Raw genomic sequence first — 13,282 nt, forward strand, 5'->3', positions numbered from 1 at the left:
ACACGTGTACACGACTTTTCTACAACGACGGTAAAACGATCATCGGAGATACCAAAAATCGACCTTCTCGTTCGAACAACGTATCGCGGAACGGACGGTGTTTTTACACCGTGCCGTTGCAAAGTATAATATTAATTTCGCATTGATAAACAAGATTATCTAAATATCGACGGTCTAATTAGGATTCACGGTTGTACCTCGATGCGCTTCCGATGTGTGTCGCTAGCTGTCGGTGTGTACGAACGATGCCATCTTACAGTGGCAAATTAAAATTATTATAGAATTTGTAAATCCCAAGTATTTTGTTTTAACGATTTGTACGTTAAAGGGAAACAAATTGATCGTACGTTTTCGTATTGTAGACAAATTTTAACAAAAGTAAGTAAATAAAACACGATGCTCCAACAACGTTGTAATAATTAACGATAAACGATACGATATTGTGTAAATAAATAACGTAAGAAGAGAAAATATCATTTTCTTCTATTCTTTTTGCATTTCGAAGAGATTTATTTTACTTCTTGATGCGTTTAATGTGCTTCAGATTATTCGGATCATCGTAAACGCGATTAGATCCGTACAACGTTACCAGTGCCGGTATTTTGTGCCTTTCGATAGCGTTGTACACAGTTTTTCGTTAAACTTTGGAAAACTGATATGGCATTGATACCCGTAACCGATGTAAATGCTTTAACAATGGACGATTTAAGCCTATCGCGTTTGCAAATTATTCAGCATCAAAAAGATCTAATTCATGATTGGGATCCAGCATCCGAGGTGTACGTAACCTTTATTTTTCATTCGGTATACACGTCTATCGCAAACGATACTAGATAATGTATCGAACCTTTTTATCTATGTTTGAAATATTTTTACTTTTGTAATAAGGTGGCCGCTTAAATATGGAGGAGGATGTTTCACGGTGATTATTGGCATGTCTAATATAATAATTAATCAAATGTTTAGAAGAAAATTAAAATTACACAATATCGGTCGAACTTGGACAAGTCTCGGTGTTACGGTAGGATCGACATCATTAGGATTTTTATTCTTCGAAGAAGTACGCAAAGATCGTAATTAATCTAATCGACCGAACGATAATTGGTCCTTTAAAATTAAATACAGAAACATTATCGATTAACAGTAAACGAATTACTATTTTTAGCGCGTTACAAAACCTATAATACTGTACCAACACAAATGTCCAATGTGTCTCGAATTAAAAGCAATAACGATTATAACGTTGACCGGTCTGTTGTATCCTTTAGTGTTGTCGCCGGTGATGAATCTTACGGTAAGACCATTTTGTTTTAATGCTTTTATATCGACCATACTTTTCCTCTACTTTCTTATTAGGTAGCTGCGCACATAGGATTAAGGATACCGCATTACCATGAAGTAGCGAAACTTTCTAAATTTTGGTGGAGCGTTGTCCAGCCATCGGCTTTGACTCTTGCGACCGTATCTGTCTTCAATACGATTGGGGCTAGTTTAATAACTTATAAGCAAATTTTATCGGCACAAACTATAGCGAGTGTTTTATTACGAATTACAAAACACCAAGAAGAAAATGCAGATTTTAAACTGTTCAACTAATTTACCTGTTAATCGAACATATACATAGATATACAGTCGAATGTGTATAATTTTGTTTACAACATCGAAGTAAACACTTGTAGTACAAAGGAAAGTATGTTTTATTTAATCGTAAACTGTTTCGCGTCTTACCAATTTCATTTACATAATAAAACGCAACGTACCGATATCAGTGAAATGGAATAAGTTTTATAATCTTCGCACTACTATGTATGAAAATTATTATGATACTCTTTATAGCATAGTTAGTAATTCTTGTTTACATACCTGACAATGTACGTTTTGAAAGAAAACTTAAGTATTAATATAATTACAGAATAATTTGTTTATAATTTTAATCGCGCAATATACGACAAATGAAATCATTTCTCTCTAAATAATTAATACACGTATTATAGTTATAGTTGTTACTTACACAACATATCCGTTTTAAAGTAACCTATTAATTCAATTATTAACCAAATGGAAAATTCTGTATGCTTCTAAGCAAGCATTTATGTTGTATCGTTATATTTTACTGTAATGTATTCGAGCTGGTATAAAATCTTTAATAGATATAACAATCTTAACCTACTTAACGTTTTATATGCAAATAACAGTAATGAAAGAACAGTGCTACTGTATTCCAAGTTCCATTATCTTTATTAAAAATATATATTATATTATAAAGGAAATGAACGTGAAACGTGGAGAATGTTATAGGCACCGATTTAAACAGCGAGAGGTGTTCGATTGCCTCTAATATAATTTTTATTATTGCACTCCAAAATTTAAGTTTCTCTATAGGAAGACATTGTTCATGATTATAATGATGTAATGATAAAAAGAAAAATCGTATATGTGCCTGAAAAAACAATGGACAGTTTTGCACAGATAATATCACCTGATAACTAACAGGTATAGAAAATGATTGCACAAATGAAAAGTGATTAGATTTTACCACGACTAATGCTTGCTCACTGGCCATTATTTTATTACATTGGTTATTAATATAATGTAAACAAGGATTAACCCTAACAGTATTGAAATAACAAATCTTGCTAGTAGTTTGGCATAAAAGGGGTCCTCGATTAGGACCCCTTGGCAGTTGCTAACATCTTTGACTTTGCCAATGTATCATATAGTCTTGATAGCTTACAGTCACTTTTTCACTCTGGTATCGAGTTAACTTTACACTGCGTCTAATATCTGGAGTTACCGATCCTTTATAGCCACCTTTATGCAGCAAAGAGTCTATTGTTTGTATTTGATCCCACCCTAAACATGTGAATTTTTAACTCGACAGAATACTTGCAATTATCGTTAAAACAATTAACATTCCTCATAAACATTTAATTATTATACACATTAGTTATATATCTTCATTTATCGATTCAAATTACCTTGTATCGCTAAATAAGTGCATTGAGAAAATCCTCCTCGATAATAACGTAATTTGTAATTGAGAATTGATCATTTGAACTTACAAGAAAACAATGTACAAACCTTGTTCCATTGCTACATCTGGTAAATAAGTAGCAGTTCGCTTACTGCCCTTCTCGTTATGAAATTCTATACGTATTCCATGAACTCCGACTTCCCAATCTAAATAATCTGCTCCATCTTCGAAATGTCGAAGTATAGAAACACTGACATGTAAACGTGGCAGTTCTTCTCTTGTTATTGGATTAAATCGTGAGTCCTTAAATGCACTATGAGATACAATACACTTAAAATTCGTAAGAAAGTATTCGCTCCGACTATGTATTAAATAATACCTAGTGGCTGCATATTCCCGTAATCCTGTGTGTAAATGCATTGCATTAAATGTACCGATGCAGCCTCGTAACCTCATATCTTTTCCAATAGTCCATGTTACAAATAACGGGCTTCAAAGTTGAATGTAAATATTACATTAACATATAGATAATATGATTATGCCATTTATGAATGCATCAATATTTATAGCAATTTGATATTAATCTGATGATTCAAAATTTACTTTTAAGTAAAAAGTACCAAAATAAATATGACACTTGTCGTATACAAATACAACTATTATAAATTATAATTAAAGTAGTATATAAAGGATATATATATATATATATATATATATATATATATATATATATATATATATTCTCGTGCATGTGCAGTTATTTATCTCTATTTAATGCTGAAACACAGGTAAATATGTATATACTGAGATACTTGACATGGTGTACCTGATTTAAAAATCCCAAGGCTTGTTTAGGATATTCGGTGAGGTAATAAAAGTAGAAAATGTTTACAGTGATTCAGTTATTTTTAAATTTAATGCAAATTCTTCGTATACATAGATTGTATCATAAAATTGTGAGTTACTTTGAATTTCATATTTACAGAGGAGAACTGATAACCTTCGAACAAAATCGTAAACACAAAATGCAGGTATTTATAACAAAAGAAATTGAAAATACAAGAGACACAAAGGTGATCAAAAATATTGTATCAGACACTACACATTCAGGGACACGGGCTGAGAAAAACTAAACTCTATAAAGAATGGAAAACGGAGGTAAGAGATGAGAAGCGACATCGGTGGAAGGTACTCACTATGCTTCATTGCTGAAGTTGGGCGGTTTTGGTGGATCAAGTTGGTGCAGTTGGCAGTAAAGAACATCGAAACAATAAAAGCCCATCTCAGGCTGTACTATTATGGAGTTTCGTATATGAATACCATTCTGTAAACACACATTACCGTTACACGGGACACTGGAGGAGTTATTTAACTTCTGCTTTTTCGTTCCACAACAACCAGCTGCCATGTTTTCTCAGTCAACTCCTGTAACTACCACACACACGAGTGGTTTCCGAACCGTTCATCTTTCGTTCACCGTTGCTATTGCATACTAAATTGCGCGCGCGTTCCGCTAGATGCTGCTTAGGCTCGAGGCCCTCTAGCTGGTGTTTGAAAAACAGCTGTTTCATTACCCGCCATTTTTCTTATGTGTTTTACTGTTACAGATGATCATTGGCGCTCCTACAAATTTTATATACATTATCATTTTATTTAAAGAAATTCGAGAAATTTGTGAATCCTAAATATTAATATAATATATAATTAATTATAGGCCAGTATTACTTTGTTGATTAATCAATTTATCAGTCTCATAATGTGTCGAAATTTGTTTTAATAACGCTTCATAATTATAGTATCCTAAATACGTATATAATTTGATAAGCAAATTATAGTTAGATATTTACAAAGTATCGAATAAAGATCGTATTATTGCGCGTGGAGATGCAATTTTAATTGTTTAAAATGATACAAATATTCTTACAGACAGGAGTATTATAAAACAGTTAATTTGACAATATAAAATCTTTATTCATCCATCCTAATTATATAAATTACTAGTACTGTTTCTTACGCTCTCTCGGTCGCGAATTTTTGATTTTTGTGATTCTACATAGGTACATATTGTTTGTTAACTATTAAACGCAAATACGATACCAGGCACAATGCATTTTTATCCGCAGAAACGTACAAAAAATGTTCTGCATTTTCAACTTAAAGTTTTAATTTTTTTTTTCATATAATCGTAAACATCTGTATATTAATTATTTGTACATATCTATTTAATTTTAAGTAACCCACTTGAATCAGATTTGTCAGGAGAATAGTTTCAATTGTTTGCATATGAAAAATTTATTGTATTTGAAAAGAATAGACTTATATGTTTCATGTAACATTGTATGCTTTACGATTTTCTACACTAATAGACAGTCGTAAATTCAACATAAATATCAAAAGATCTAAACCCTTTTTACAATGATTTGTAAAATATAGTCAAACTTATTCGATTAACAATGAATAACTACTTAAATCGTATGTGACCCTTATCTCTTTTTAATAAATCACTAATTATCATTCATAATTATTAATATCAAAGTTATTCATACAGAATATACAATTTATTTTCAATGATAAAACTAATGAATTCTATTGTCACAAATCGAGCACATACAATTATTTTGCAAGTACTGAATGCTCTATAGTTAAGTATGTAACTGGCAGTTAACTGGACATTATATAATGCTGAATACATAATTAGGTTCTAAAAATAAACTACACAAATAATAGAATATGTTTAATGGCATTGAATACAAAACCACTAGTTTAAAAAATTTACTAATTCTTCTTTACTTTCACCAAGTATTTTTGCTATAATAAAAACAGCAATGAATAAATTGGCAGTGTATGAAATTTGCTAAGTGAAAGTGAAAGAATAAAAAAAGCAGAGGCATTAACACATGGAAGAACATATCTTGCATTGTTTTGAAAGTTACAAAATACATGTATTTCATTGATTTGTTCTAATGTGTCATAATTGTGCCTTGCTTTAAGTAACAATAAAGTAATGGGATAAGCACGTTACACAAAGCAATAGCGATTCTATTCATGATTTGTGGATCAGAGAATAATAAGAATCACAATGAGATCGTCACATTTTAACTTACAACTATGTTACAACTATTATTAATGCATTCTAATAGTCATAATGCAGTCCATTGCTTATTTACAGTAGAGGTCCCATTCTATACATTCTTTTATCACACTGACAACATTTTTTCGGAACATTATTTAAATTTATAGATTACAATTCATTTTTTTAATATATAAAAAAATCAAATACTTTTCGTATAACAAATTGCCAAAATTCAAATTTTAACTGTCAATTTAATTTAATTAATTATAGTTAAGATTAATCGACAGTATTCTATACAAGAACTATATGATATATTTATGTACTAAAATTCTTTAGCAGCGTAAATCCTTTGCTGAAATAAAACGCTGGACTATAATATAACTATAATTACCAAATAAAAATAGATTTCAATGTAGCAATGGTATAAAAAAAAAAGGAAGAAAACAAAATAGAAGTAGAACAAAATCACTTTATCGATTCTTGAGGATTTACATCTTTGAAAATCCCAACGAATAAATATAATGTGTATAACTACTTGCGCACGATACAATAAAAATATTTTATTTATACCATTAGTACAATAAAATTTGAATTAGTGAATTTAAAATTAGTATTTTTATTACTATCTGTAGATCAATTGTCGCACGTAAAAAATAACAATGAGAAAGACTCTGAAAAACGTTTTTTGTATGTAATTATTCTCAAAGGAATAAAGCATATTATTTTCACTAAATTACTAATTCTTAGTAATGCAATTTTTTACGCGAATTTCTCATAACTTGTCATAAAAATATATAATTATACAAAAATTATGCTGTAATCGATAACTGTACGCTATATATGAATTAACAGAATATTAATAGAAAATCTGTGTTCTTTCACTCTTCATTTATATATTTATGTATATAGACCTAAGAATGATATCTACGTTCTTCGTAGTATACGAATAATAGAAACATATTTTCGCGTGAATTTGTACATTAAATCTTGTGAAGCAGGCAATGAATTGCAGGCAGCATCACTGTGCTATGAAGTTGTTTATGTCACTCGTATACTGCAGACATAAATGTAAATGGACACGTGATAAGTATGATGGCAGAGCTAAGTTTATATTTTTATTCTACTCGTTGACCAAATCGCACCACTTAAGTTACAAATGCATAAAAGTACACGGGACAAAGTAATTATACTTTAGTATGAGTTTAAAAATCGGAATACTCGACACACGGTCGCATCAATGATTATCGATATTAAAGTTAAAAGTCACTTTTCAATATATCTTACAATTATTTATACCAATTATTAGGTAAATAATAATTTTATTTATTTACCGTGTCAAAATTATCGAAGAAGTAAGACAGTGCCATCATACGTAAAACTTTATTTTCTCCTCGAGGACTGTGGTATCGTAAGGGTAAAACTGTGTATGCAGAAACATACAAAGTATAATAGGCACCACTTCAAACAATGAAAAATTGCAAACAACAGTCGCCTTCAATGTCATTTTCGTTTACGAACACCACGATCTGCAGATTCTTGGGACGAAAAACGATGAACACGAGGGGGAGGATGTAGATGTGGATGAAGGGTAGGATAAGGTGGACCTGTTTGATCCCACCAAAATGACGAATAATCCCATATCGGTACCATAGTTGGTGAAACAGAAGGCATTGGAAGGGGATGTATGAAAGATGTAGGATGATTACGTTGCGTCATCACTAACCCATGTTCTTGACTGGCCATGTAAGAATTGTATTGAGTGCTATTGTACGGTAAATGAGAAGTATGAGAGGTGTCTGTGTTATAGTGAACCGCGATAGAATTTTGAGACAATTGGGATCCTTGACCAGGACCCCAGGCCAGCTGCTAGCATCTTCGGCTATGCCAATGTGTCATATAGTCCTGGTAGCTTACGGTAATCTTTTCACTCTGGTATCGTGTCAACTTCACGCTACGTCTAATATCTGGAGTGACCAAGCCCTTGTAACCACCTTTATGTAGTAACGAATCTATCGTTTGTATCTGGTCCCACCCTAAACACGATAAATTATGCTTTTCAAAATTATTCTATACATCTATAATGAAATATATTTATATCGCGTATAGTTAAAAAGAGCAGTATCCTTTCGAAAAGATTTACTAATAATTTGTATATATTTGAAGAAAATGTTACGCTTTTTAACTATTTTTAATACATGGATTAATTTTCTTTAGTAAGCCACAGATTTTTTAACAATATCATAATATTCATTATTTTATAGAATAAACTAATCCAAAGAAATTGCAATACACAAACCTTGATCCGTTGCAACGTCGGGTAAATAAGTAGCGGTCCGTTTGTTACCCTTTTCATTGTGAAATTCTATACGAATTCCATGAACACCTACTTCCCAATCTAAATAATCGACACCATCCTCAAAGTGTCTCAAAATCGAAACGCTTACATGTAAGCGTGGAAGTTCTTCCCGTGTTATAGGATTAAAACGTGAATCTTTGAACGCACTTTGAAAAGTGTCTAATGTCTTTAAAAATATAGACCAATGATATTACTTAGGATAAAAATATAAACTAATCTTACCTGGTTGCTGCATATTCTCGAAGACCGGCGTGTAATTGCATCGCGTTAAAAGTACCGATACAACCTCTTAGCCTCATATCTTTCCCGGTAGTCCACGTTACAAATAATGGGCTGAAAAGTATAAACGAACAATTACTATATTGTTTATTTTATCTTTTACACATTTACATTGTAAATAAAAATAGTACATTTAATTACAACACAGCGACTATTAGACTCGGCGCGGTAATTATAATAATAGAACGGTTCAAAAACCGATTATATCTTTTCGACGATATTGCATTTTGTACTTAATACTTCTTCTACGATAAGAAATACGTAAAACGTAAATGATCATTTATATTATAAAATTTGTCTTGGTTTTCGTAGGAAAAGAATATTTCCAATTTTCACCCTAAAGAAAAATCTAAATATAAACAAGATAAAGATTGTACGTTACTAAGTAATTTAAGTGTAACAAAAAAAGGTTCGACCGATAACATACATTTGTGACAAAAGTCGGTCTTTGTCTTGTTATAAAATGTGAGACACGAAGCTTCAAACATCGTAACAAAGAAACTAAAGGAGGGGTGAAGGTACGAGAGGTAAAACATTCTGATAGAAGAGAGCAGCTGATGGCGCGAGCATGCAAGAGAAAGATGACAATATAGTAAAGAGAGAGACAGCGTTGCGAAAAAAGGAACAAGAGAGGTCAAAAGCGTACGACGGTGTCAGCAAGTATTATTACTCACAAGGCTTCATTGCTGAAGTTGGGCGGTTTTGGAGAGTCAAGCTGATGTAATTGGCAATAAAGGACATCAAAGCAAAAGAAGCCCATCTCGGGCTTTACTATTACACCGTTCCTTAACTGTATGCCATTCTGTAATATCGAGCCATTACATGGAACGCTCGATGAATTGTTCAGCTTTTGCTTTTTCGTTCCACAACAACCTGCAGCCATGTTTCCTTCGTCGACTCTCACGACGGACGCGGTTACTGCGAACACGATCGGTCCTCGACCCACTCGTCTCCCATTCTTCCCTGTCGTCGCGGGCTCGATTACGCGCGCGTTCCGTTAGATGTCCTCGTGCTCGCTTAAACAGCTGTTTCATTGTCCGCCATTTGTCCGAGCGCGGTGTTGAATAATCGAACTTGAAAACTGGCGGCAGTATTCGCGATTCCGTCTGTAATTAACAAAATTATTAAGACCGGTGAATCGGAAGAAACAAGACAAGTCGAACTTCGTATTGTTCCAATCGACGTAGAAGTGGACGCGACGCAAGGTATACGCATAGATGGGTTTGAAAGAATACGTTCGACATTTGTAACCTATTGGACTGTGTATACCGTACGATATACGTTTCGGCAGAGGAGAATTTTGCAATAACGCGTTACGTTCGGAGGAGTGTTGTACAATTATTTACTTTCTACGCGAGGACTCGCAAAGTGTACTCGTAGTTTGAATTCAGCAGCGTGTGTGTGTATTATCGCGAAACAAATGTACAAGTAATCTGTAATCAAATTTCACGTTACTCGGTGCAAGGCAACGGTAACGTACAATGGTAAGAACAACGAACGTTCGGTTTCCGAAATTTCTTAGTTAGAATCCGCCGGAACTTAACAAGAAGAAAGAAAACCAGCGAAATCGGTTAAGGGGCAAGGATGATTACAATTGGTCGGAGAAGAAACTATGCCGAGGGCACCGACTTTTCTAACCCCTTACCTGGCACCTGCTCACGATGCACCGGAGAAGCCCGAGGCGTGACAGCAGATTCAACCTGGCAACGTGCACTTGCTTGTAGCTGTCCGGTATATTGCCAAGTGGCTATATTTTTTCTGACAGCTGACATCGCGAATCCACGGTTTATCGCATAACGGTTGTACGTTTTGCGTCGAGTGTCCAGTGAAATTACAAAGGCTCTATTTTTCGTCGAAAGTACGCGTTAGTAGTAAACGAAACAACTAGTCGGACAGTTGTAACCTAATCGTTCCTCGCAGGATACAACGTGACAATATACAGTGTCGTGGGAACGATGCGTGCGAATACGAAAAATAAATAAATAAATAAATAACGAACACTGACAACGCGTCTGACAATAATGAATCGAAATGTGCTACTGACCGTTAAATGGCGACCGTTACAAAATAAAACGATACAACGTGGAATAGAATCTACGTGATCGACCGTGAAACCGTTGAATTTCGATTTCGATCCCACGCGAACGACAGTTGAACGCGAAACGTGCGCTCGGAGTGTCTTCGCGAGGAATTACACAGCGCGGAGACCAGAAGAACAGGAGGCGTCGTTCATCTTCCACCGCAACGAAGAAAATACAGGTAAGGACTTTTGCGTCTATATCGTTCCGTGGTTCGCGCGTCCCAGTACCGCGTCGCATTATTCGAATCTCGTTCGCGATGATCGTTTCCGATCTCGTATCAGGGACGCGCGGCCGTGTACGTGCGTCGTCCGTCCGTTTGTTGTGTGCAATTTCTACGCGAACGCGCGTTATATAAAATGTGTCATAATACTTTGAACGCCCGAGCTTGAGTCACATTTACGCAATCTTACGCGGCGCTCGAGTCAGATTATTTCGAACAGATACAGTGCCTCGCACGGATATTCAATGAATGGAAAATTCGAAAGCGCGAACGTTATTGGGCAACCAATGAAAACGGTGTTTCTTTTCGAATTTTACGTCGCCTCGAACACGTTGGTTGCCGTATCCGGAGGAACCGTGCCAAGCGTTACGCGCCGATTTCAACGAAACTTTGCGCCCGGATGGAGTTTACGAGACATTTAACGACAAAGTTCGCGTTTCGTCCGTCGGTGCATCGGCATCGGTACGCGACACGCTCGTCAGTGTCGATAAAGTCGTCGGAGTACGAACACGGATACCGTTGCGAACATCGTTACGTCCAAGTTGTGACGATAAAAATCGATCGATAGGCGAGTTCCGTATCGAGCGAACGTATCGCATCGTACGATCGGAACTCGGAAAGTCCTTCGACCGAATTCGATACCCGAATCACGATCGGTAGGTACGAGTGTTTCGATCGATGTTCGGCGATCCGAGTTGGACTCGCTACGCGTCCCGGAGATTCCCATTCTGCGTAACGACGGTTTCTTAATTCGAGAGAATATTTCAACTCGTCCGTTCCCACTTACCTTTCGAAAATGCGGTATCGCGACGGGCCTCGCGATACTTATCGCTATAATAGGCATCGCTGTCACCGCCATCGCACGTTCCAATTTACGCTTTGCAATTATCCACGCTTCTGCGGCGTTGGCGCGCGATCGAATCGCGGCCGTAAGTAGCGCCGAGGAATTATAATAATAACGTACCGATAATCGATTCGATATTTCAGTGACAACGTCGGTTCGCGGTGCGCGTTTCACGCTCACGGTACCGTGTGCTCGCGAGATCCTTCGAAGGCGAAAATATAATATTACACGCTCGCGAAAGCGTATCGTTGGGTCTCGCGTGAATATTGACTCGTCGTTGGAGGATTTTTTTCAAGACACGGTGCAAGACGATCACCGGCTTCGGAAATAGATCGACGAGCTGTTCCATCCAGACAGACAAAACGCATTAACCGGTGCAACGTGGTTGCAGTTTGCGTTGATAATGCACTCGCATCCCACGGACGCGGTTTCACCATTTAGGCTGCCGAACAAAAGTTCCGGACAGCAACGGGTATTTGGACGGGTATCCGATGCACGAGTCGGCTTCTAGTTTGGAAAAAAGTATCAACAGCGATATCGTTCCGTGCTCCGTTCGTTCGAGCTTCAACGTCAAATTCGAAATTGGGATCGCGTCTCGCCCAACCGTACGAAACTTTTTCAAACTTTTCGCATTCGTCGTTACCCAGACTCGATGATCCACTCGGGGTGAACGAGTCAATTTTTCAAACTCCTTCGATCCGGTATCGCGGCACGCGATCAACGATCGCGAGGAAAAAAACAAAAACAATCGAAGGTTACGCACGGTGTAATCGTCGCGCAATTGGTTCGCGCGCGTTGGAAAACGAACGCAACGTGTTCTAGCGCGCGAACACCGAAAGGCGCGCGGAAAAACTCGAACGATGCACCTCCCAGCCCGTTCTCGTACCGTTTCAAAGATTGCGACAAAGTGGTCCCTCTCTTGCGCGCGTCTTCTCAATTTCCCGCGTATCTCGCGTATCTCTGTCTCTTCGTTCCGGCGCGTCGTCTCACCGACGACGAACCTCTCCCACGAAACCGACAGTCCCTATTTTTAATTACGTAACGACCAGTCGAAAACACTTTCGCTCGCGATTCCCTCGCACCGGTGTACCAGCGCACTTGGGACAGAGGAGCGCGCGGTTTTACCGCGAATCCAACGAGATCCACCTTGACCTTCTTCGCGCGAGCAAGGACGACTCGGTCGTAAAATCTCGAGAAAAACGATATACCGTTCGCTACGGGGTCTCGAGACACGGAGGAAAGAGCGTTACCGGAGAATTCTGAACGGATACGGGCGATTTATTCGCGAGGAAATTTCACGAGTACGCGCGTATCGCACCGCTGCGCGAACCGGAGATCGTTGGTTGCGGCCTCGCGAGCAGGTAAAGGTACCGTTGCGCATTACGCACCGTGGACAAATTCGTATCACCGGTAAACACGCGAATCGACGTTTCTTCGATCGTCGCGCGAATTCGA

General features: G+C 36.7%; 4 protein-coding genes and 1 long non-coding RNA gene across 6 annotated transcripts in view; 3 read left to right on the plus strand and 2 right to left on the minus strand.

The window, feature by feature from the left end:
* The first annotated feature begins 253 nt into the window (after positions 1 to 253).
* On the plus strand, positions 254 to 1,690 carry LOC143144074 (transmembrane protein 126). Of its 2 annotated transcripts, none has more exons than XM_076306092.1 (5): positions 254 to 378; positions 545 to 779; positions 889 to 1,060; positions 1,166 to 1,294; positions 1,357 to 1,690. In XM_076306092.1, the coding sequence occupies exons 2-5, from the start codon at positions 658 to 660 to the stop codon at positions 1,594 to 1,596; spliced, it is 663 nt and encodes a 220-aa protein (XP_076162207.1). In that variant the 5' UTR covers positions 254 to 378; positions 545 to 657; the 3' UTR covers positions 1,597 to 1,690. The 2 variants fall into 2 exon arrangements, with proteins under 2 accessions (XP_076162207.1, XP_076162208.1); XM_076306093.1 differs by having other exon boundaries at positions 321 to 457.
* A 522-nt stretch (positions 1,691 to 2,212) lies between these two features.
* Positions 2,213 to 4,502, minus strand: LOC143144073 (AMMECR1-like protein). The gene is made up of 4 exons (XM_076306091.1): positions 4,171 to 4,502; positions 3,354 to 3,464; positions 3,082 to 3,287; positions 2,213 to 2,853 (listed from the first exon to the last, which is right to left on the minus strand). Exons 1-4 carry the CDS (start codon positions 4,380 to 4,382, stop codon positions 2,687 to 2,689), a joined length of 696 nt encoding a protein of 231 aa, XP_076162206.1. The 5' UTR covers positions 4,383 to 4,502; the 3' UTR covers positions 2,213 to 2,686.
* On the plus strand, positions 3,819 to 4,475 carry LOC143144718 (uncharacterized). The gene is made up of 2 exons (XR_012991497.1): positions 3,819 to 3,930; positions 4,006 to 4,475. It is a non-coding gene; the product is annotated as an uncharacterized LOC143144718 (long non-coding RNA).
* A 3,409-nt stretch (positions 4,503 to 7,911) lies between the features above and the next one.
* On the minus strand, positions 7,912 to 11,379 carry LOC143144648 (AMMECR1-like protein). Its single transcript, XM_076307282.1, has 5 exons — positions 10,328 to 11,379; positions 9,357 to 9,788; positions 8,626 to 8,736; positions 8,344 to 8,549; positions 7,912 to 8,080 (listed from the first exon to the last, which is right to left on the minus strand). Exons 2-5 carry the CDS (start codon positions 9,563 to 9,565, stop codon positions 7,914 to 7,916), a joined length of 693 nt encoding a protein of 230 aa, XP_076163397.1. The 5' UTR covers positions 9,566 to 9,788; positions 10,328 to 11,379; the 3' UTR covers positions 7,912 to 7,913.
* Rhogef3 (Rho guanine nucleotide exchange factor 3) overlaps positions 10,372 to 13,282 on the plus strand; it is a 204,381-nt gene continuing 201,470 nt past the window's right edge. Inside the window, exon 1 of the mRNA XM_076307274.1 lies at positions 10,372 to 10,941. The gene's annotated coding sequence lies outside the window, so the exon portion shown is untranslated. The remainder of the gene's footprint in view (positions 10,942 to 13,282) is intronic.

This window comes from Ptiloglossa arizonensis, chromosome 3 (assembly GCF_051014685.1).
Source record: "Ptiloglossa arizonensis isolate GNS036 chromosome 3, iyPtiAriz1_principal, whole genome shotgun sequence".
In the NCBI taxonomy this organism is placed as follows: domain Eukaryota; kingdom Metazoa; phylum Arthropoda; class Insecta; order Hymenoptera; family Colletidae; genus Ptiloglossa; species Ptiloglossa arizonensis.